The 24766-nt window shown below is 43.1% G+C and overlaps 1 protein-coding gene across 5 annotated transcripts in view; it reads right to left on the bottom strand.

Annotated features, from left to right (window-relative positions):
* Positions 1 to 24766, bottom strand: part of SERINC5 (serine incorporator 5) — a 145758-nt gene that overhangs the window by 12111 nt on the left and 108881 nt on the right. For 3 of the 5 annotated variants that reach the window (XM_003822274.5, XM_055112257.2, XM_055112258.2), the window contains 3 exons: positions 22696 to 22735; positions 21541 to 21685; positions 15615 to 20497 (listed from right to left, as the gene is read on the bottom strand). In XM_003822274.5, the coding sequence (XP_003822322.1) occupies positions 20350 to 20497; positions 21541 to 21685; positions 22696 to 22735 (333 nt within the window). In that variant the 3' untranslated portion in view covers positions 15615 to 20349. Of the gene's footprint in view, positions 1 to 15614; positions 20498 to 21540; positions 21686 to 22695; positions 22736 to 24766 lie in introns of those variants that run through there. The other 2 variants (XM_034959892.3, XM_034959893.3) reach the window with 1 other exon arrangement.

The following is a 24766-nucleotide window of genomic DNA, read 5'->3' as shown; positions in this document are numbered from 1 at the left end:
CTATGTTGCCCAGGCTGGTCTCAAACTCCTGGCTTGAAGAGATCCTTCTATCTCAGCTGGGAGGATCCCAGGATCCCAAAGCGCTGGGATTACAGGCATGAGCCTCCACGCCTAGCTTCCTCACTTATTTTTTATTAATAAAAAGTGACATGGGGAGATGGTGGAAGTTAGAGTGATGATATCTGAGTATGCTCTTAGCTTTACATTTGCTCGATTCCTTGTGCTGAGTTGTCTGTTAGGGAGCTTCCTGCCCTTATGGTGAGAATGTGACATAGTCTGGGCATCAGCTGCAGCTCTTTGAACAGAGATGATCCAGCTCCCCGTCTCACCAGCCCCCAAATCCAAAACTTAAAAGTGGAGCTGCTGTCAAGGAAAACAAAGTTAAGCAAAATGACTTCAAAGCCCAATGTGCTCACCTTCACTCTCCCAGTGGGTCCCTGCACCTGAGAACGTGCAGGGTCCATCAGTATTGACCTCCCCTTTCCACCAGCCCTGGAAGTTATGGAAGGGGAAGGTAGCTTATTCTGATATCGTGTCCTGTAATAATGCTTCCTGGCCTGGCACATATATCCTTGTTTCTGTGACTCTTGTTCTAAAACATCTTCCCTTTCCGAAAGCTGAAACTGTTCCTGCACATATTATGCACTTAACCAGGTAAATTTCAGAAGATTTTAAAAAGCTTCCCAGTGAAGGAAGGAGAGAGAGGTATTGTCATGAGATACTGAATATGCAGATGGCCAGACTAGATATCAAAATAGAACCCTGACCCACAATCTGTAGCAACTAGCCTGGGAAGCCAACATATTATCTGCAGTAACCAATCCAGGAAGCAAAGCAATAACCCCCTTGGCAATGGACCCCAAATGGCCAGGACTCGATTAATAAACTGACAGCTCCCATAATTTTTGCCCCCACCTCCAACTTTGGACTAACCAGAGAAAGCCAAATGGGCACCCCCAACCAATCACATAGCATGCCGCACTTCTAGCTGGCCCACTTGCAGCTTCCCCGTGCCAACAGTCTCAGGGCACGCCCAAAGTGTTCCCTTTTTTCTACCACAAGGCTTTTCCACACCTCTGCCTGCCTTTAAGTGTCTGCCAAACACAAGTGATGGTGGCTGACTACCTTGCAAGCTCTCTATAGTAGGCTTTGTTTGTTCTCATTTGGGTGGTCTTCATTTATTTCCACAGTCCTTGTTTTTCAGGGAGATTTAGGGCTTAAATACAAGGAAATTTCATGTAAGGATGCAGGAGTGTTTCATGGAACCTCAAGCTCAGGAAAGCTGTGCAGCCATGGGAAGAGCCTAGAGCCGGAGTCTGGAAAAGCAATCCGAGCTTGGATCTTAGAAATCTTGTCTTCTTGCAAACCGGGTTCTCTGGTCCAAATGGCCAAAAACATGACCATGGACAGGGCCTGTGCTTATCTTGTCACCTGCAGAGAGGCAACTCTCTGTACGTCCTGATTCCAAGTTCCTGGAGAAGGACACAGACTGAACCACCTTGGGTCAGGCACCATCCTAGACCAATTTACTAACAGTGCCCAACTCCCACCCAGGGTGGGGAGTAGTTGCAGGTAGTCTTGTTTATGAACGTGGCAATCAGAAGCCCATCCCTGTCACCGTGTGGAGGGGAGGGGAGAGAAGGGGGATGGTTCCAACCAGAAAAGGTAGGGGGATGGACATCCCAATAGGGGTCCACTCCATTCCTGATGGCACAGTGAGACAGTGGTCATGTGTCACGTGCTAGACTCTTAGACTCTGTGCCTCCCAGTACCTGCTACTGACGAACATGGTCTAGTGAGTGATTTTCCTTGTGAAGGCATCCATCCATTCATTCATTCATTTAGCAAACAATTGTACATCCCAACCTTATGCTAGGTGCTAGGTATACAATGATAAAACAAACACAAAAACCAAAACCACAATCTCTACCCTCAATGTGAGGAGATACCACTACGTAAATGAACAATTACAATACTGTGAAATATGTTATGCTCAATCTATGGCCTAAATCAGATGAGAGGCTGCGCAGAGAATCAGGCTGCCAAGAAATTCTTCCTAGAGGGCATGCTGCCTGAAATGAACCTTGAAAATCAGGGAGCTTGATAGAAATAGGGGAAGAGAGAGTGTTTCAGGCAGAAGCAAGGTTCGCTGTCAAGGAAAGGCATTTCAGGAACCCAAAAGTAGTATGTTTGACATGAGCTATATTGGAGTGAGAGTACTGGGAGGTAGGCTAGAAAGGGGAACAGAGACTAGATATGAAGGAACTTGAAAGCCATAAGTATATGAGGAAGGCAATGGGCTTTCTACACAGGAATGACCTTGATGACTTGATTTGCATTATTGAAAGCTCACCATGGCTGGAATGGATTGGGGATGTCTGATGATGGGAAGACTCAGCTGGGCAGTTGCTGCATTAACTGTGGAGTTATAATGGTGACCTACGAGAGCAGCTTTGGATACGGAGAAGAGCAAACTGGTTTAAGAAATGTCATCACCTGGGTCAAGAAAAGGACATGCAGTGGGTTGGGTAGGGAGGAAAATAGATGTAAATAAAGTTATTAATTGAAAAAGAAAAGCAAGATCGAGAGAGAAATTAATTCTATTGCCATCTATTCATGAGAATCACAAGGCTGAATCAAAAGCCTTCCTGCAAACCTAGACTCACGCTGGTTCAGTTCAGAGACTCTATCAGAAAGATGAGGAGCTCATGAGTCATTCATCAATGTGATCTTGTGATTTTTCTTGTGACCACAAGACAAAGGAAGAGAAGAGTACTTTGGAGTCATTATGATGAAAATTCAGTTGAATACACTGGAAAGTCAAAACGAGAGGAGAAGGAGGAACCGAAAATCTGATTCAGTCTTGACCACCAAGTAGAATTGGGACAGAAACAATTAAGTAGGCACAGATCCAATTTGGATTATAAAAAGCTAGTTCATCAGGAAGGCCACTATAAAACCAGAAGCAAACAAAGAGTCAATTAAGTACAAAAGTTTTTACTATGACTATGCAGTGAGGTCCAAACTGTACTAAATTTGAAGTTTCCTGCCAAAGAGAAATGTAAGCTTCCCTGGTGGTATAAGTCAGAATTTCATGACATCAGCCAGATAACCACAAAAGAATATATCTTTTAGTGCTAGATGCTTCTAAGCCTTTCTCCACCCAACTAACCAACATTCACTTACTGATTTACTTATTTCTTTAACAAACACACTCCATTTCATAGCCACATTCTTTCAAAGCTGACAGGTTGAGATATATCTAAAACACAAAATCTCCAAATTACATTTTCTTCTTCAATGTTGTGAGATGTATTTTTCTAAAACACTGTTCTGCACATACTACCATTCCTATATTAAAAACAAGTTAGTTATCCACTGCCTTTTTTGTACAAATGAAATTCATACATTTTAATTTGGTTACAAAAAAATTTTTCATCAAAATTTTTGCTTATTTGTTTATATAAAAATGGAGACAGGGTCTCACTATGTTGCCCAGGCTGGTCTCAAACTCCTAAGCTCAAGTGATCTTCCCACCTTGACCTCCCAAAGTGATAGGATTACAGGCATGCGATACCAAGCCTGGTATAATTTAAATTTTTAATTAAAAATTTTTAATTTGGCTACAAAATAAATATATACTCATCATCAAAAACTTTCAAAGAAGAAGATTAAAATCACCATAATTCCAACACCCAGACACAATCACAATCACTTCTGTAAGTTAGGATATACTGACAGCCTATGTGACAGGGAAAAAACTAAGTTGTAAGAATTTTTTAAAAACCTCCTATTCCCCATTACAGTAGATTTTATTACTCAAAATATTTGCTGCCCCACCCTGGGGAAGATAATACTTCCCCACTTCATTGCATCAGCCTTAGAGATGTGATTTGAGGTGTCCCTTCTTGTGGGAGGATTACATATTCTCACCTCCTTGACCTCAAGAGTGGCCATGAGATTTGCTTTGACCAATGCAATGATAACAGAAGTGATGTGTGCCACTTCGAAGCAGAAGCTCTGATTCATCATATGGTTCTACTATGTTTGTTCTCTCTTCCATGAAACCAGCAATATCCCAAATACAGACTGCTGGTCCCAGGATGGAAAACTTAGAGCAAAGCTACCAGTAGCCCACAATTGACACGTAATGTGAGCAAGAACTGAACTTTAGTCATTGTAAGCCACTGAGGGTTTTGGAGTTGCTTGTTACCACAGCATAACTTAGCCGACACTGACTGATACCACCTACCTCCAAAATGTCATCTGAGTTTTCCTTATGTCTGAAGAGAGCCTTTATGCACTGAAATAAATACTCCCTTTAATTTCAACTTACATTTTATATATTTAAATTATATGTTTTAAAACTTAATTTTGAAGACTTTAAACTTGTGTTAATTTATAAATCAATTTTGTTAATATTTTATTATCTACTTTTATTTGGTTTTGATGAATGCCTAACTGGCTTGTAAATTTGATAAGGTACTCCCAAATATTTATCAAACTTTCAGAATTAAGTTTTAGATATTTCAAACTACAATCTAATTTTAATTGATTTCTCAAGGAAAAAAACAACAAAGCAGACTCACATTTCTATAGGCAGAATCTTAATAAACACTGAAAACATACTGAACTTAAAAAGTTTAACCTTACAAATTTAATAAATTATAAATTTAAAGATTTAACAATTTAAACATTTGAACATTATTTCAAACTTAGTTATCAACATCTTATAAATTTTTACTAATATTTTGAGTCTAATGAATCAGTCTCTTTACTTACCATAAAAAGCAGAAAAATATACACAAAATACTATAATGGTTACAAAATTTATTTCTAGATAAAATTTATGACTAGACATAACTTAGCTTGTCTTCCAAGGGTCTTTGAAAGTATGTTTGTTTTCTGGCAATAAGAAGATATTTCCAGACTCATCTTGATATTTCCTGCCGTAAAACATGCAATGAATTTTTCTCCAGGGAGCCCAGTGCCCTCAGGGTCTTCTGGCTGGAATGCAGATTACATGGATTGGCAAAGCAGCTGCTGGGGCCACAAGGGGAAACCAGAAATCCACAGTAATCTTTGACCTGACGTCCTTGAGCTGCTGAACCAACATCCCAGGTTTTTAAGTCCCTGTGGTCCATTTGTCAAATGCAATTCCTTACTGATATAATGGTTATACAAATAAAGAAGCCCAGAGAAAGCACTGCATATGGAAAGGAAAGATTGACCTAAAGGGGAAGATCTTGTGGGGAGGGGAGGCAGTGAAGAAAAGAGGAGGCAGGAAAGGGAACTGGGGAGAGAGGGGAGATCTGGCAGTTTCTGTGAAAGCAAATTAGTAAGGATTTTAAGAAAAGTTTGTCTTTATTCCATTGCCATAATGGGGATTAGAACAGTAACATCCATAGGATCACTGTGAGAATTATGCCAAGCACACATTAAGTGTTCAATAAACATTGGCTATCATTATTATTTTATTATGCTGGGCCTCCAGAATGGATTAGAGTTGCAGACTGGAACATTATAAGGAAATCCAGGAAGTCCATTCATTCTTACTCTTTCCCCCCCTCTCCTCTCTTCCACAATTGCTCCTCTGCACAGCTGTTTTAATCCTATATCTTTCTGCAGATTGGCTTTCTTTCTATGTCCATGATGCTTAAAACAGTCACTAACAACATCTTTCAAGTTTCCAAACTCCTTGGTTCAAGACAGCAGCCATTTTGAAGAAATTTCCAGAAAGACACTGATTGTCCAGCTTAGATGGAAAATCCACTCTTGGATCAATTAACTGAAGCTATGACAGGAGAGTTGTATGGAAAGGACATGGCTGCTCCTACTAGAAAACTTCCCAAAATATGAAGGAGGGAAAAGCAGGGAGGAGGTGCCGCTGTGAAGACGTAATGGTAGGTGAACATTTGGGTACATTTCCTTTGGGTCCATGTGCACACATGAGTACGTTTATGCATGTGTGCATAACTTGGATAGCACTGTATATAGGTTTTGTTTGTTTGTTTGATTGTTTTAGAGACAGGGTCTCCCTCTGTCACTGAGGCTGGAGTGCAGTGATGCAATCATAGCTCACTGCAGCCTGGAACTCATCTGCTGCACTCAAGGGATCTTCCCACCTCAGCCTCAAGAGCAGCTGGGATTACAGGTGTGCATCACCATGCCTGGATAAGTTTTAAAACAATTTTTTTTTGTAGAGACAGGGTCTCATTATGTTGCTCAGGCTGGTCTTGAACTCCTGGCCTCACGTGATCCTCCCACCCCAGCCTCCCAAGTAGCTGGAATTATAGGCATGAGCCACTGTGCCTGGCAACAGCTGTCTAAATTATTTTTTACAAGGCATTCAGAACACATTCAATAAGATATTTTTCTACAGCACTGTATTTATTAGCTATGTTAACATTTCCATATATAGATGTTCTAAGTGAATTTAAATTATTTCTATTATTTTGCTTTTATGAACTCTATTTGAGTGATATTCTTGTAACTAAATAGTTGAAACTATCTATTATTAACTCCTTAGGGAAATTCCTTAAATTGGAATTGCGAGGTCAGAAGGTGTGTCATTTTTTAACAGTTTTGATACATTTTGCTAAATGTGCCAGGCAATTTGAGCCACACTCCCGCCACAACATACAAAATGCAGTCTTCCTCAATATCGTCTTCAGTGCTTAGTTGAAAATTAATCACCATTTGATAAGTGAAACAAAATTTCCTTAATTACTAGTAAGATTGAAGGATAGTTTCATGTTTTTTTTTGACCAACTGTTTTTCTATTATATTCTTATTGGTTTATAAGAGCATTTTAGCCGGACGTGATGGCTCATGCCTATAATCCCAGCACTTTGGGAGGCCAAGGTGGGTGGATCACTTGAGGTCAGGAGTTCGAGACCAGCCTGGCCAACATGATGAAACCCCAACTCTACTAAAAATACAAAAACTAGCCGGGCCTGGTGGCAGGCTCCTGTAATCCCAGCTACTCGGGAGGCTGAGGCAGGAGAATCACTTGAACCCAGGAGGCAGAGGTTGCAGTGAGCCAAGATCGCGCCACTGCACTCCAACCTGGGCAACAAAGAGAGATTCCATCTCAAAAAAAAAAAAAGAAGAAGGCATTTTAATTACTAAATATATTGCTGGTTGTGGTGGCTTGTGTCCGTAGTCCCAGCTACTTGGTTGAGGCCAAGAGTTTGAGCCTGGGCAATACAACAGGGCCCTATCTGTAATTACATCTTCCCGGTTTGTCGTAAACTTGATATAATTTGTTTTAAGCTCAGATACTCAAATCTCTTCTTTCCAGCACCTATCTTTATCTTTCCATATGCCTAGAAGGATATCATCCACTATCTACCTAAGTATCACCCTTTCCTATGTCCCATTCCCTAAATAGAGTTTAGACATTTCAATTGGCATTTAAAAGTCCTTCACAAGGCACTACGATGTCTTGTTTTTCACTACTGCCATCCACAAATCTTTCTTTTATCCATCCATTTGTTCATTTATTCATTTGTCACCTATTTACTAAGCACCTATTATGTACCAGGCATCATTCTAGACACTGGGGATACAGGAGTAAACATATCCCTACCCCTAAGGGAGCTTGAATTTTAGTGCCACTGAAGACAAACTGAAAAGGTAAGAAAATGTATATAGTTGGCTGGATGGTGATAAGTACTATAGAAAACAATAAAGCAGTAAAGTAGGGTAGGAAATTCAGGGAGAGAGTGAAATCTTACATAGAATAGTCAGGGAGAACTTCACTGAAAAGGTAATACATATTTGAGGAAGAGTGTGAGGATGGTGACTGATATGGTTTGGCTGTGTCCCTACCCAACTCTCATCTTGAACTGTAGCTCCCATAATTCCCATGTGTCACTGGGGGGACCTGGTGAGAGGTAACTGAATCATGGGACTGGGTCTTTCCCATGCTGTTCTCATGGTGGTAAATAAGTCTCACGAGATCTGATGGTTTTATAAATGGTAGACCCTACACACTCTCTTGCCTGCCACCATGTAAGACATGACTTTGCTCCTCATTCGCCTTCAGCCATGATTCTGAGGCCTCCCCAGCCATGTGGAGCTGTGAATCAATTAAACCTTTTTCATTTATAAATTACCCAGTCTTGGGTATGTCTTTATTAGCAGCGTGAGAACAGACTGATACAGTGACAGAATGGGCCAAGTGCTATCCAAGGGAGAAGCATTCCAGTATGGGAAAGAGTGTGTGCAGAGAGCCTGCGGGGGAGAGGGGGAAGGAGGAGCATACCTCCTGGATTTGAACACCAGCAAGGAAGCCAGTAATGCTGGAACAGAGTGAGCAAAGAGGGTAGTTGAGGCAGGGATAGGGAATGGGTCATGCAGGGTTTTGTAGACCACTGTAAAGTCTTTGGCTTTTACTTCAAAGGAAACGGGAAGCCATTTTGAGGGTGTGGTAAATTGTGTTTCCAAAGATGGCAGCAGAAATATCTCACACCTCACATAGTCTTTTGCAATGTGATCTTGCCACTGTCCTAAGAAGAGATGGGGTCTCTTTCCTTTTTCCTTGAATTTGGGCTGAGCCTAAACCAATCCTGACGAACAGAATCTAGTTCTGTAACTAGATTCTGTAATACTGTAAATTCCAGACTGGGCCTTAGGAACTGTTTTAGAAGCCTTCCTTTCACCACTTGAAATGCTCCTTCTTGGAACCCAGAAGGCATATGGAGAAAGACATGTAGAAGAGAACCAAGGCCCAGCCATTTCGGCCTAGTTGAGCATTTCTGCCAGCCCCTAGCTTTCAAGCCAGCCAGTTGAAGCCGCGGACACCAGATAACAGAGATGAGCCATGTTCAACATGCTCTGCACAAATTTTTCACCCCCAAACCATGAGCAAATAATAGCAATTGTTGTTTTAAACCATTAAGTTTTAGTGTGATTTGTTACTGATGACAAAAGAGACAAATAGAGATGAACTAAATAGCACGGGCCACAGGGGAGTAGGCACGAGACCCCACAGTTACTCTCCTGAAATTCCTAGACCCCCTCCTGCTTCTGTAAGGAACTCCAGGTCTGGGTTAATCACAAACTGATGACTATTCCAAGAAGCACTCTACTCCTTAGCTAATCATCTGTTAGCTTATTTCTGTTAACTAATGGTATTTCTATATGAACATGCTGAGACCACCTTGTTGTATCTCCTCATGTTGTTCCTTAAAATCTGCTTGTAACCACCCCAACCTGGAGCACCTCCTGGACTTGGTATATAAGTGCTTCCCAGGTTGCAATCCTCAAATTTGGCCCAAATAAACTCTTTACCTATATGCATTTGCCTTAGTTCTTTTTTTTTTTTATTTCCACCATGCCTGGCTAATTTTTAAATTTTTTGTAGAGTCAAGATCTCATTATGTTGCTCAGGCTGGTCTCGAACTCTGGGGATCAAGTGATCCTCCTACCTCCGCCTCCCAATGTGCTGGGATTACAGGTGTGAGCCACCATGCCTGGCCCTTAGTTCTTTCTTTCAGATTGACATTACACAGCAATAGGGGACTGGAATAAAAATTGGCACCAGAACATGAAATACTACTGGAATGAAAACCTAAAGCCAATTGCTACATGTTTGGGACCAAGTAACACATAGAAGACTGAAGAGCAGTGAGGCTGTTGGTGGAGTCTTCATATGGTTTGATATTTGTCCCTCTCAAATCTCATGTTGAAATGTAATCCTCAGCATTGGAGGTGGGACCTGGTGGGAGGTGTCATGGTTGCAGATCCCTCATGGCTTGGTGCTGTCTTCGCAATAGTAAGTTCTCATGAGATCTGGTTGTGTGTGGCACCTCTCCCTACCTGCTCCTGTTCTTGCCATGTGACGTGCCTGCTCGCACTTCACCTTCCACAGTAAGTAAAAGCTCACTGAGGCCTCTCCAGAAGCCGAGCAGATGCCAGTACCAATGCTTATACTGCCTGCAGAACTATGAGCCAAATAAACCCCTTTTCTCTATAAATTACCCAGTCTTGGGTATTCCTTTAGAGCAATGCAAGAAAGGCCTAACGCTAGCCTAAAACAGGAAGGAAAAACTTGCTCTTGCTCTTGTGGGCTAGAGAAAAGGGGGCCTGAGTTACATACTGGCAGCTCAATTACACTGTCACTTGTAGCAATGTGGAAGATGGTACATGTGTTCATGAACTGGCTAAGGACATTTTCATGCAGAATGCTGAAAATGCCAAGTGGCTTGTAATAGTTGATAATGTACAGAAAGAGATAAACTAAAGAGGGAAATGTTCACCTTTCAAGCAAATTTTAGAAGAATATAGAGGGCCCAAGACTGAGTCAGTTAGCAGCGTGTTCTAAAATCAAAATAAAACTTGGAGGCAAAGAACAAATCTAAGATGCTGTAACCGCCCAACGAATTTTCCTTGCCCACTGCCTAGACAGACTCAATTTAAGACAGAGGAATTACAATAAAGAGTTTAATCCACACACAGTCATCTGTACGGGAGACTGGAGTTGTATTATTACTCAAATCAGTCTCCCTAAAGACTTGGGATGGGGTTTTTAAGGATAATTTGGTGGGCAGGGGGTCAGAAAGTGGGGACTACCGATTGGTTAGGTCAGAGATGAAATCATAGGGAGTTGAAGCTGTCCTCTGGTGCTGAGTCAGTTCCTGGGTGGGGGCCACAAGACCAGATGAACCAATTTATCAATCTGGTTAGGGACAGCTCATCCACTGAGTGCAGGGTCTCCAAAATACCTGTTATCTGGAGGAGCAATTTGGAGGGGTTTAGAATCTTGCCACCTCCAGCTGCATGACTCCTAAACCACAATTTCTAATCTTGTAACTAATTTGTTAGTCCTGCAAAGGCAGTTTATAGTTCCCAGGCTAAAAGGGTATTTGTTCAGGGAAAGGGCTGGTACCATCTTTGTTTCAAAGTTAAACTACAGGCCGGGCGTGGTGGCTCACACCTGTAATCCCAGCACGTTGGGAGGCCGAGGCAGGCAGATCATTTGAGATCAGGAGTTCGAGACCAGCCTGGCCAACATGGTGAAACCCTGTGTCTACTAAAAATACAAAAATTAGTCTGGCGTGGTGGTGTGCACCTGTAGTCCCAGCTACTCAGGAGGCTGATGCAGGAGAATCGTTTGAACCCAGGAGGTGGAGATTGCAGTGAGCCAAGATGGGGCCACTGCACTCCAGCCTGGGTGATAGAGTGAGACTCTGTCTCAAAACAAAACAAAACAAAATAAACAACAAAAAAACAAAGTTAAACTGTAAATTAAGTTCCTTCCAAAATTAGTTCAGCCTACACCCAGGAATGAACAAGGACAGCTTGGAGGTTAGGAACAAATCAGTAAGTTAGGTCACATCTCTTTCATTGTCATAATCCTCTCAGTTATAATTTATGCAAAGGTGGTTTCAATGCCACAAGTAAAACGTGGCCTCTGGTCAACATGAGGCCCTTTGTTAAAATCCCAGAAAGATGTAAGGAATTGCTTCTCAAACCCTCATGGTTAGTTAGACAAACAGGCTTCTGAAAGAACAAGTGTGTTCTCACACAGCACCCTGACTTGCACCCCAGAGAGGGAGTGTATCTTAAAAAGATTGGTGGAGATGGTTTTTATCTAACACAGTGAATCCCAGTAAAATCCACAGAAAACTCACAATGTTTTTAAGAGAACTGAACCAACACAAGCACCACTAGCTTGGACCAAAATGGACAAAGACTGTTCAAAACAAAGCCACTGGGCTCCTAACCATTTACTGGCAGGAAATAGGCTGAGGAAACTATTTGGCTGCAAATCAGGGTTTTTGTTGTTGAGATAGGGTCTCCTCCGTTGCCCAGGCTGGAGCACAGTGGCACAATCACAACTCACTATAACCTCTGCCTCCCTGGAGTAGCTAGGACTACAGGCACATGCCACCAAGCCCGGCTAATTTTTTTATTTTTTGTAGAGACGGGGTTTCACCATGTTGCCCAGGCTGGTCTTGAACTCCCAGCCTCAAGTGATCCTCCCGCCTCAGCCTCCCAAAATGTTGGGATTACAGGCATGAGACACCACGCCAGGCCCAATCACGCTTTTTCAAATAGTAAAGGAAGGCCGACCCAGAAGGTGGAGTTAGGAAGTAAATCAGGTCCAGCTGTGTGTGGATAAGGCTCCACAGGGATGGCTCTGTGGGTGCAGAGACCTAAGAACTAAAAAGACAAGTTATCTGCCTCCCGCATTCCTTGTACAATGTGAGGAGGAAAAAGATAACTACAATAGAGAATCCCTTTCAAAAAGTAAGGATGAGTGTATGAAATCTGAGTAAGGTTTGCAGTGCAGTTTAAACAGTTCATAGTGTCCAGTGCTTCTGATAGGTCAAGTAAAGTAAGGACGATGGATGTGGCAACATGGAAGTCACCCATGACTTTGAAAAGCAGTTTTCAATTTAAGTGTGTGAAAGCTTTATTGTGGCGAGTTCAAGTGTGAATGGAAGAGATGGGGGCAATGATAGAAGCATAGTTTTTGAATCTTCCTGAATTGCTACATAAAAATAGCAACTAGATAGCACAATCAAAAATCAAAAGCTGGGAGAGCTGAAGACTATCAGTATCTATGTGGGAAGAAGCAGAGGGAAGAAAAAAAAAAGCAAATGATGAATTCAGAGTCAGAAAGTAGGATGACGGTTGCCACAGGAGAGGGCAAGTGGGGAACAGGGAGTTCCTTAATGAGTTGTTTTGCAAATTGAAGAGTTCTGGAGATTGGCTGCCAAATAATGTGAATGTACTATGCACTTCATACTACTGAATTGTACACCTAAAAATGGTTAAGTGCCCGGTGTGGTGGCTCACACCTGTAATCCCAGCACTTCGGGAGGCCAAGAGAGAAGGCTCACTTGAGAGCAGGAGTTGTAGACCCAAGCCCTCGGGAGGCTGAGGTGGAACAATCGCTTGAGCTCAGGAGTTGGAGGCTGCAGTGAGCTATGATCACACCACTACACTCCAGCCTAGGCAAGAGACCTCGTCTCAAAAAAACAAAAAAAATGCTTTACTCTAATTCTCATATATCAGGACAGGGTGTCACTACAGGAAAAAGGAAGTGCGGTCCACAGGAGCTTTCAGAGGAAGAAGACAAGCTTGGGGTTTCATGTTTATATTCTCAACAATTAGCACAACAATGGGAAAAGGAATGTCTTTTTAATAAATGGTGCTGGGAAAACTGGATATCCACATGTTGAAGAACGGAATTAGACTTTTATTTCATACCATATTAAAAACTCAACTTACAATGAATTAAAGACTTAGCTGTTAAAACCTGAAACTAAAACTAGGCAACAAAAATGTAGACAAGATTACATCAAACTAAAAAGCTTCTGCACAGCAAAGGAAACAACAAAGTTAGGAGACAACCTACAGCATCGGAGAAAATGCTCGCAAACAACATCTGATAAGGGGTTAATATTCAAGATATATAAGAAACTCAAAACTGCTCAATAGCAAGAAAACAACCCACTTAAAAAGTTGACAAAGCACCTGAATAGGTATTTCTCAAAAGACATACAAATGGCCAACAGATACATGAAAAAGTGCTCAAGTCAGGCTGGGTGCAGTGGCTCACGCCTGTAATCCCAGCATTTTGGGAGGCCGAGGCAGGCAGATCACTTGAGGTCAGGAGTTCCGGACGAGCCTGGCCAACATGGCGAAACCATCTCTACCCCAAAAAATACAAAAATTAGCTGGGCATTGTGACATGCGCCTGTAACCCCAGCTACTCATGAGGCTGAGGTGGGAGAATCACCTGAACCTGGAGGCTGACAGAGGTTGCAGTGAGCTGACATCGTGCCACTGCACTCCAGCTGGGGTGGCAGACTGAGACCCTGTCTCAAAAAAAAAACAAAAAAACAAACAAAAAAAACACCTAAAAACCTGAAAGTAGAAATACCATATGATCCAGCAATCCCACTAATGGGTATATACCCAAAGGGAATGACATCAGTATGTCAAAGAGATATCCATACCCCTATGTTCACTGTAGCATTATTCATAATGGCCAAGATATAGAATCAGCCCAAGTGTCCACAAATGAATATAAAGAATATGTGGCCAGGCACAGTGGCTCACGCCTGTAATCCCAGCACTTTGGGAGGCCAAGACAGGCGGATCATGAGGTCAGGAGTTCAAGACCAGCCTGGCCAACATGGTGAAACCCCGTCTCTACTAAAAATACAAAAATTAGCCGGGTGTGGTGGCGGCCACCTGTAGTCCCAGCTGCTACTCGGGAGGCTGAGGCAGGAAAATTGCCTTGAACCTGGGAGGCAGAGGTTGCAGTGAGCCGAGATCATGCCACTGCACTCCAGCTTGGGCGACCAAGCAAGACTCTAACTCAAAAAAAAAAAAAAAAAAAAAAAAAAAGTGAGCTGGGCGCAGTGGCTCACGTCTGTAATCCCACACTTTGGGAGGCTGAGGCAGGATGATTGCTTGAGGTCAGGAGTTTAAGACCAACCCGTGCAACACAGTGAGACCCTATCTGTATAAAAAATACAAAAATTAGCCAGGCTTGGTGTTGTAGCCTGTGGTCCCAACTGCTCGGGAGGCTGAGGCAGGAGGATTGCTTGAGTCCAAGAAGTCAAGGCCAAAATAAGCCATGATCACACCACTGTACTCCAGCCTGGGTGACAGAGTGAGACTCTGTCTCAAAAAAAGGAAAAGTGGTATATATACACAATAAAAAATTCAGCCTCAAAAAGAAGGAACTCCTCCAATATGCAACAATTTGGAGGAACCTAGAAGACACGGTTAAGTAAAATAAGCCAGGCACAAAAAGACAAATGCTTCATGATCTTACTGATCCATGAAATCTTAAAAAGTCAAACTTCCTAAGTTTGACTTAAGAGATGCAGAGTGTAAAGGTGGTTACTAGGGGCTTGAGGTCGGGGACTGGGTGAGGGGGGAGTTCAGGGTGATGTTGGTCAAAGAACACAAAATATCAGCCAGAAGAAATAAGTTCAGGAGATCTACTGTGTAACACGGTGACTAGAGTTAGGAACCTGGCACTGTACCTTAAAAATTCTGAGAGTAGGCCGGGCACGGTGGCTCACGTCTGTAATCCCAGCACTTTGGGAGGCTGAGGTGGGCAGATCACCTGTAGTCAGGAGTTCAAGACCAGCCTGGCCAACATGGCAAAACCCCATCTCTACTAAAAATACAAAAATTACCAGGGCATGATAGCACATGCCTGTAATCCCAGCTACTCGGGAGGTTGAGGCAGGAGAATCGCTTGAGCCTGGGAGGCGGTGGTTGCGGTGAGCCGAGATCGCGCCACTGTACCCCAGCCTGGGTGACAGAGCAAGACTCTGTCTCCAAAAAAAAGAAAAAAAAATTACTGTGAGTAGATTTTAAATGTTCTCAGCACAAAAACATGAGGTAATGCATATGCTAATTAGCATGATTTGGCTATTCCTGAATATATACATATTTCAAAACATCATGTTGCACACCACAGATATGTATCTTTTATTTGTCAATTAAAGGATCAGCATAGACTCCATGAAACTTGAGAGACCTGATTAACATCTGAAGGCAACATCTCTGCAAAACAACTAACTTGAGTACTTTAACTATATATGTATCTAGCAGAAGAGAAAAAAACAACACAGTTTTAATTTTAAATTTTATTAAAGTACAGAGTTAACAAGTTTTGAGTTTTTTATATCGGAAAAGCCTAGTCAATTCAGATGCTTTCTAGAAAAATTAACATTAAAAAACAAATAGAAATCCATGACTAAAGGGGGAAAATAACTTTCAAAAGTTACCAAAATTCGAATCATATCAGAGACCATTATAAATTTCAAACAGTAGATTTACCACACATATTGCATTTTCAAATTCTAATGTAGCAAAACGTAACCACATAATTTGGCTACAGCTAATCGTTTCAGAAAAGTTTAAAAAATTAGCAAAGTTATATCTATAAAACTTTTGTAGTTTTCTTTTTGCAAAGTAAAAAGGCTTAAATCTTTAATAAAGGAAAACAAAACAATCCTCTTAAATTTCTTATAAATAGCTCTCCAGACATATATTACAAATCTGCTGTAAGCTTTCTTTACCTGAGAGAACTTCCCAGGATCCTTTATCCCAAAGGATTACCTTAAAGAGTTCTTCCATCATTTTACTCATGTGAATATGATTAAACTCCTATAGAAGTGGATTGGGACATATGCATTCTTAATCTGCCCTTCCCCATTTGTTTCTTTCTGAAAGGATTTTGCTTAAGGAAAAAAAAAGCTCTTTGGTAAAGGCCAAATATTTCAACCTTTCAAAATGACTGCCTCTGTGAAAGATTTGTTGAGAAAGAAGAAAAGAGAGAGAGAGAAAGGTTAAACATCTGTGTGAACAGCTCTCCAGTACTGTGAAGTCAAAGGCCCAACATTACAGAGCGCACCTCTGCCTGAAATACAAAACTAAGTTAACTAGCAAGTTACAGAAAATAGCCTTCAGCAAATTCCACAAGCCAAGTGGCTACTGCATTGTCCCTGAAGAAGGAGGGCCCAGTGTTCTTTCTGGGTGTGTAAGGTCTTACTTAGTTCAAGGTTTGTCCCTTCTTAGTTGTAGGTTGGGCCCTCTTTCGTTTCCAAGAGGTATAGGACACTAGAGTACACCAAATGAGATACTATTTGGAAAGGCAATAAAGGGAGTGTAAAAGCCTAGGTAGCTTAAATACAGGCTCTGGAATTTCCTTCGCAGGAAGGTGAAGCACCAATGATGGCAAAAATTAAATAAATACATCATCTTAAAAAGGCAGAGGGTAGGCTGCGTGCAGTGGTTTACGCCTATAATCCCAGCACTTTGGGAAGCCAAGGCGGGCACATTGCTTGAGCTCAGGAGTTTGAGACCAGCCTGGACAACCCCATCTCTACAAAAAAATAAAAATTGGCCAGGTGTGATGGGGCAAACCTGTGGTCTCAGCTACTTGGGAGGTGGTCCTTGAGCCCAGGAGGTCAAGCCTGCCATGAGTCAAGATCATGTCACTGCACTCCAGCGTGGCTGACAGAGTGAGCCCGTCTCCCAAAAAAAAAAAAAAGGCTTAGGGTGACAATTTTGACATGGGGGCGGGAAATTAACATTACACTGAGGTTATTCACAATAAAGGATCTTCTGAGGAATAGGAAATAAACAATGTTGTATGGAAACAGAACCCCAAAACCCCAATAACTCCACCCTCCCCACAACCCACCCCCACTCTATCTCCCCTTCAAAGAGGCTCCAAATACCTCTGGCAAATAATTTCTTTTTCAGACAAAATGAAGAACCTTTTTGCCCAAGAAACTGTGGGCAAAAATAAAACTAACCAATCAGTATTTAAAAAGCTAGACACAGTAAAGACGTGGTTGGGTTTCTGAAGGCTTATAATGGAAATAGTCTCTAGTCTCCAGTCAGGTAACATGCCGCGGTATGACACTCCCATAAGAACCCCCACCCCCCTGCCACCCACTTAGTGTTTTTACTCATAAAAATGAGGGGAAAACTTTTCTACATCAGACAAATGACACAGAGGAAATATTCACATGCAGCTTTAAAAAAGTCCTCTTCAACTGTCATCCCTAAATGTGTCTGACCAGCAGCTTCTGGGAATATACTCTTTAGGTCATGTACAAAAAGGTGTAGGAAGCAAATGTCTATTATTTTTCAAAGATATCAGTGAGTTAATCAAATTAACACCATTGTTATAGCAACTCAAAGCCATTGGCACAATGTTTCCAGTTTCTCAAATCACAATTGCACAAAACTGTAGATTCTTTAAATCCAGGAATGTTGACTCCTCACCTGAGTATTGTATATCACAATTAATAACCATCAACATTAACTTTGCATTGATAGTCCCTCAGTCCTCAGATACATCCACATCTGTTTTGTTCATCCAGATACACGTGCTAACATTTTCAGCTGAGAATAAAATTCAGAGCAACTGTAACTCTTCCTCTTGCATCAGACCAACCGGCAGAAGGGAACGGAATGTCACAAACCAGACTCACGCATCTGGAAAACGTGGGGTGGCTGGGCTGGCTCCAGAAGGAAGCGACGAGGGCCTTCTACCGGCCACACTCCCTTGCTTGGGCTTCCCTAAGCTGCTTTCTGCAGAGGAAAGAGCCAACCACGGCCAGCCAAGGAATCCAAGGCCTTGTCAGCTCGACCTTGACTGGGCGTAAGGTCAGTTTCTCAAATCACACCAGCTGGCAGCCAGACCCAGCCGAAAAGACAAAGCAAGGGCTCTGCTAGCCCTCAGCAGGAGGAAAACAATGAAACTAGTCACAATACTGCCCAGGCCCTTTACCTGCTTCCCCTCAGGGTGTTTCCTAAAGACAACCCCCAAGGCCCTAGGCCACTGCAACACAGCTACTGTGTGTGACACGCAGCCCCACTCCCTGAGCCCATTCCTGGCCCACGGAGCTCCTGTCCCCTAACCGGTTCCTCGGGTTAGAACACGGCTTTTCATTTTGCGACTCCAGATGAATCTTTTAACTGCTGAGTACAGAGCTCCTGCCCTACAAAAGGAAATTTAATGGAATTTACAAAACAAGGCTCTCTAAACCACACACACAGATGGAGTGCCTTTTGAAACTGAATCTCAAACACTCTAAGTAGGGAAAGTTCTAAAGGAATTCATCCCCTGTAATTTGTTTCCCCATGGGTTTTCTTGGGAGAAGGGCAAAGGAATGAATAGAAAGAATTTCACTAATTTCACCCACCAGCATTTTGGCACACAGAAGCCCAGCTTAGGTGGCACTCAATTCTGCCCAACTCATACAGTAGGGCACAGAAAAAAATGACTAGGCTGAGCCTTTTATTCTTAGATCCTCACTTACAGAGAGCTCGAGAAGATTCTTTCCGCCCCGAATGAAATTCTAACAGGAGTTTCCACCAAGTAAACCTTTTCCCTGCCTGAATACATCAACACTGAAAATAGGCATCATCTTGGGTAGCTGCCGAAAGTCACGTTTCTGTATTACTTTGCAAGTATGTATTTTGGAAATTCCTGTGCAGTGTGATCTCGGCTCACTGCAACCTCCGCCTCCCGGGTTCAAGTGATTCTCATGCCTCAGCCTCCGAGTAGCTGGCATTACAGGCACACGCTACCATGCCCGGCTAATTTTTCTATTTTTAGTAGAGACAGGGTTTCACCATGTTAGCCAGGCTGGTCTGTGATCTGCCTGCCTCTGCCCACCTCTTTTTAAGTATATTCGGCCACTTCCACACATTGCCTAACAAGCTTCTTCTGGTCAGTGTGTCTGAGATCCTCACCTCAGAAATTCTCACGTTAGCAAATCTACTCCAAGGATGCCAGCATGAACCTGAACGGTATGGTCACATTACAGATCCAGAACACAAAACGTCTTCCGCTTTTACAGTTTCAAAGGCCTCAAGGTGGAGAAAAAACTGAGGGGCTGACCTCAACAACTGAAAGAGTAGTGCATGCAGCAGGCTTCAACACGAAGCAGCTTTTCAGTTAAGGTCCTAAAAGTATTATCATTATCAACAGCACAAAGAAGTAAGAATGATAGCCCTCCATTGCTTAGGTAGAGAAAACATGAATCTTGTTCTATAATCATGTGAATAACACCATAAATAAGCGCCGTACTTATTGCAGTAACTCGGATCAGGTAGTGATAATAAGGTGGGGAACCACGTGGGGGATGATCAGACAAATTGTGCTTTTTCACATTATTACAAAGATGTGGGACCCAGAAAAGATGAGACCTCGGGGAAGGGTGCAGGCAGAGAGTGAAGTCTGTGATTCCCAGCATCACAACCTCAAAGGGCAACGTTTAGGGGCCATGAAGAGGCAGCACTGAGGGTGCAGTTGAAAAGCAGGTGCCTCCTCTTGGACCCTATAAATACCAGGGGCCCTGCAGGCTGAGTCCTGTCCTCAAAGCCCCCTGGGGACAAGGCTGTAAGAGGCGGAAGTGAGTGAGAGGGGTCTGGATTCTGTTAGGGGCTGGGGACTCAAGATTTTGGCATGTTTTTCTATTCCGAGGATGAGAATGACTGGCCCCACAAGATATTTTTATCCCTGTGAAAAGACGCTGTGCCCCAAATTCTGTTTTGGCAAAAACATGCAGAAGGAAGTCAACATAACTGGTATCCAGTTCCTAGGGGTAAGATATTTCAACCATGATCAGTTTGGTTGAAAATTTCAATTCCTTTGGGACAAACTGGTAGTTTCTTTTTGAATTTCAAAAGTAAAAAGCTAATCAGGAGATTTTTTTTTTTTCTCTCAAAGCTTTTTCAGACCCACTCAGGCACAGGGCGCCAGTCCCTGCCTCGGGGACACTGTTCAAAAGATGGCACTTTCCAGGCTGTAGGCCCACAAAGCCCAGGGGACCGCCGATATCATCACACAGAGAACTCCCGGGTGGGGCAGCAGAGGGGAGCGACCAGCGTACACAGGTACAACAGCACGCATATCCAGCAGGAGGCCATCTTGACCCAGAAGATGGACCAGCTCCCGCTGAAGAAGCTCTCGATGTTGGCACTTTCGTAGCTGTGGAAACAAGACACCTAGCCGCGGTCAAAGCAGGAATATATTGAGATACAATTCACTAATTCACATCCATTTATAATGTATAATTCAACGGCTTTCAATGTATTCATACACAGACTTGTGCTACCATCAACACTACCCATTTCCAAACATTCTCATCACCTCCAAAAGAAATCATGCACCCCTTAGGTGCTCTCCCCTTCCCCATGGCCCCCTCAGCCCACCCCCCGCATTCACCAATCTACTTTCTGCCTCTATGAATTTGCCTACTCTGGACAGTTGATATAAAAGGAATCACATGGTCTCTTGTGTGTGGCTTTTTTGCCTGGCATACAATTTCCAAGGCTCAGCCACGTGGCAGCATGTGTCAGTCCTTCATTCCTTTTTACTGCTAAATAGTATCTTACTGTATGGATAGAGCACATTTTGTTTAGGCAGTCACCAGCTGATGGTCATTTGGGATGTTTCCCCTTTCTGATTATCACCAATGATGCCTGTATGAACACCACTGTTTAAGTTTTGTGGACCTAGTTTTCTTTTTGTCTTAGGTATACGCTCAGGAGTAGTGGAAGAGCTGGATTACATTGTAACTCAATGTTTAATTGTTTAAGGAGATGCCAAACTCTTCCAAAGCAGATTTCACATTCAAACCAGCAATGTAAGAGGGTTCCAATTTCTCCACTTCCTCGACATTTGTTATTATCTGCCTTTTTAATTATAGCCTTCTCCATCTTTTCTTAAGCTTTCCAAGCCAAAAATTCCCAGGAGTTCCCAAAGCATCACTGGGAAGCATTAAAGCTCCCTTCTCCTCTCCTCCTTCAGGAACAATCTCTCCAATCACTGTGCTTGAAACCACCACTCCCACCACCCCTACCCCAATTCCCTCTCCTAATTTTATTTTTCTCCCCAATACTCATCACCATCTAACACACCATATTTGACTTGCGTCACAGTCTCTCCAACAAACAAACAAACACGAACAGTACTTAACTCTTAACTTTAAGGCTTTGCTTCAAAAATACCTAAGCAAATGGGCCACTCACTTGAACCAGTTGGTGACGGTCATCATCACATACAGGGAAGCTAGGAAGAACACGAAGTGGAAGTAGGAGTAGATGTAGACGGTGCCTTTCTTCTCGTCATAAATGACCCGTGGTCCCTCCTTCCCCGGCTGCTGCTCTTCAGTGTCTGTGAAGCACAGAGGGAGCCCAGGCTCAATGAGTGAATGTGGGTGTTTACCATTCAGCAAAGTCACGCTCGCTAATTCTACAGGGCTGTCAGTAGAAAAGATGCCAGAAAGCCATCTGTACCCTCTGGCAACTTCAATCTGTGCCCTAAGCACAAAACCCCCACTCCACCCTAGCAACTTCTGTAACAGGAAGAGTTACCTAATGCCACATTTATTTTTATTTATTTATTTTTTGAGATGGAGTTTCACTCTTTTTGCCCCGGCTGGAGTACAGTGGCATGATCTTGGGTCACTGCAACCTCCACCTCCCAGGTTCAAGCGATTCTCCTGCCTCAGCCTCCCGAGTAGCTGGGATTACAGGCACACGCCACCACGCCCGGCTAATTTTGTATTGTTTTTTAGTAGAGACAGGGTTTTGCCATGTTGGCCAGGCTGGTCTCGAACTCCTGACCTCAGGTGATCCACCCACCTCAGCCTCCCGAAGTGCTGGGATTACAGGCATAAGCCACCGTGCCTGGCCTGCCACATTTATTTTAACAGAAAGAGAACCCTTAAAAACCCTTAAAGACGTAAAACTTACTATAAGCTCAGCAGAAAGTGAGAATAAAACAAGAGTTAGTTCTCAAGCCCTTGGAATCCTCCAATCCACCTTGGAAAGTAAGGTGAAGGAATGAAATGGCCCCAAAATAAGGTGTCAGGACCTCTTGGTATTTTCCAAATCACTCCTTTTTAAAAAATGTGCTCTCTGATTCTCTAAATCTCACTGTATAATTTAACTTACATTTAAACCAAAATTTGGACTGATTCTCCCTACCAGAATACCAACACAAACAAAACTCAGCTATCCTTCAGGAAGAATGTGAAAAGTGTATAAGTAGTAAGTCAGCTTTAGAATAAAACTTTCTCCTTACTATTCAAGTTATTTGTGTCTGAATCCCAAATGACTACAGATTAGAGTTATAGGTCTGCAGTGCCACACAGATGCAAAGAATAAAAGCGCTCTGCTTACCCTCTCCACCAGGACTGAAGCAAAAACAACAGCGAGCTATCTGTGAAAGCAAAAGCAACAGTCAGGCGGCTTGTGTTCTATTTCTAGTCCACCTCAGTAAGGCAGCAGTAACCCTTATTTGAACCACCTCCCAGGCCCTGAATTGCCCGTATCCCTTCAAAAGATGTGGACTGTTCTTTCCCAGGTGTGCTGGGTGTTGGTGACAGGAAACCCCATGGAGGGAGATGTGCCACAGAGATCCTCATCCGTGGACTTGGTGCTCGCTCCTGCTACCATGAATGCTGGCAGCAGAGCCTCGAGACAGGAGCTCCTTTACCCTTCCTGGGTAACTGCCATGGAAGGGGTAAAGGCCGTGCCTTTATGGCTCCTAGGGTTAGGGAGGCTTTGTCCAGCTGCACTGTCCTTCAACTTCACCCTCTGCCCAATTTTGCCTCCCCTTCCCCTTCTCCCTCCACATGTGCTGACTTTTAATAAATATCCCACGCAACAAACTGCCTCAGCCTCTGCTTCTGGAGAACTCAATGTGAAACCCAATGAACGTGACAAGAGCCCCACTCTCCTGGTGCTCCCTTCTCGTGCTTTGCTTTCAATGTTATTTCATTAAATCCTCTTTGACCTTTGCACTGGGCTTATTATTATCCTGAGTACAGCTGAGGAAACTGAGGTCAGGCAGGTTAACTGGCCAAAGTCACCAAACTAGCTTAGTGACAGAGCTGGAACAGACGAATGCAGGATGGGGACACCAAGATCCATGATTCACAATAGGTAACACGTGGTATCTAGGAGCTTGGCGAAGCTGGTAGGATCTGAAATAGTAAAGTGAAGGAATCTGGAAGCAGCCTACCCATGTTTCCTATCAAAATCAAGCCGTTGCATGGGCCGTGGGCAGGGATGGAGGGAATGCTTGCCTTTGAAGCATCTCTGGTACCTTGCATATTTTTTATTCTGAGATGGAGATTTGCTCTTATTGCCCAGGCTGGAGTGCAATGGCACGATCTCGGCTCACTGCAACCTCTGCCTCCCGGGTTCAAGCAATTATCCTGCCTCAGCCTCCCAAGTAGCTGGGATTACAGGCATGTGCCACCATGCCTGGCTAATTTTGTATTTTTAGTAGAGACGGGGTTTTTCCATGTTGGTCAGGCTGGTCTCGAACTCCAGGCCTCAGGTGATCCACCCACCTCGGCCTCCCAAAGTGCTGGGATTACAGCCGTGAGCCACTGCGCCCGGCCATTATTTCTTACCTACTCAAAACAATAAACTTAATTTTAAAAAATCAGGTTATGTATAGTCCCAGCTATTTGGGAGACTGAGGGAGGAAGACTGCTTAAGCCCATGAGTTTGATGCTGCAGTAAGCTGTGATCCCACCACTGCACTCCAGCCTGGGTGACAGAGTGAGGCCCTGTCTCAAAAAAAAAAAAAGCAAAGAAAAAAAGTATGTGATTTCAGAAGGACTCTGGTAAACAGAGTACTAAGACAGCCTGGGAAGTGCAGGGCCCTTAGCACTTTGTGGCTGAAGATATTTCAACTACAAAGAACAGAGAGCCAAGGATGAGAATATGAGAGCTTGAGCCTTCATCTCATTTGTGTATCAAGGCCAAGCCCTTGTTTCCCTGCTTGGCAAGGAAACCTTTAACGGAGGTATTAGCCTTAACAGGAGCTTGGATTAAGTGCCATGGTCTAAAAACCACTAATTCATTCAGTGGGCCCAAGACACGGTATGCTGAGGTCTTAGTTATTTTGAAGTTCAAGTTACCACAAGAAACTATGAACTCTCACTTTCAAAGTTGTATCCTGTGAAATGTGACGCAGGAGAGCAAACCAACTTCCATCCCGTATGCTCTCCAGTTCAGAAGGAAACACTCGGACATTTTCCCTTAGACTGAGAAGAAAAACATCCTCTCTTAAATCTAACTTGGAGAACTGCTGTTCTTTGAGCTTGAACTCTGTACACAATAGAGACATTGAAACCATAACCATGCAACCTCAGCAGGTGGTCACCTAGTCAATGGTGAGAACAAACACCCCTTCTACAGACCATTCTCTTCTCTATAATAGGCAGTAACCTATTCA

Source organism: Pan paniscus, chromosome 4, assembly GCF_029289425.2.
Source record: "Pan paniscus chromosome 4, NHGRI_mPanPan1-v2.0_pri, whole genome shotgun sequence".
NCBI classification, from domain to species: domain Eukaryota; kingdom Metazoa; phylum Chordata; class Mammalia; order Primates; family Hominidae; genus Pan; species Pan paniscus.
This window is presented reverse-complemented; position numbering and strand designations above follow the sequence as displayed.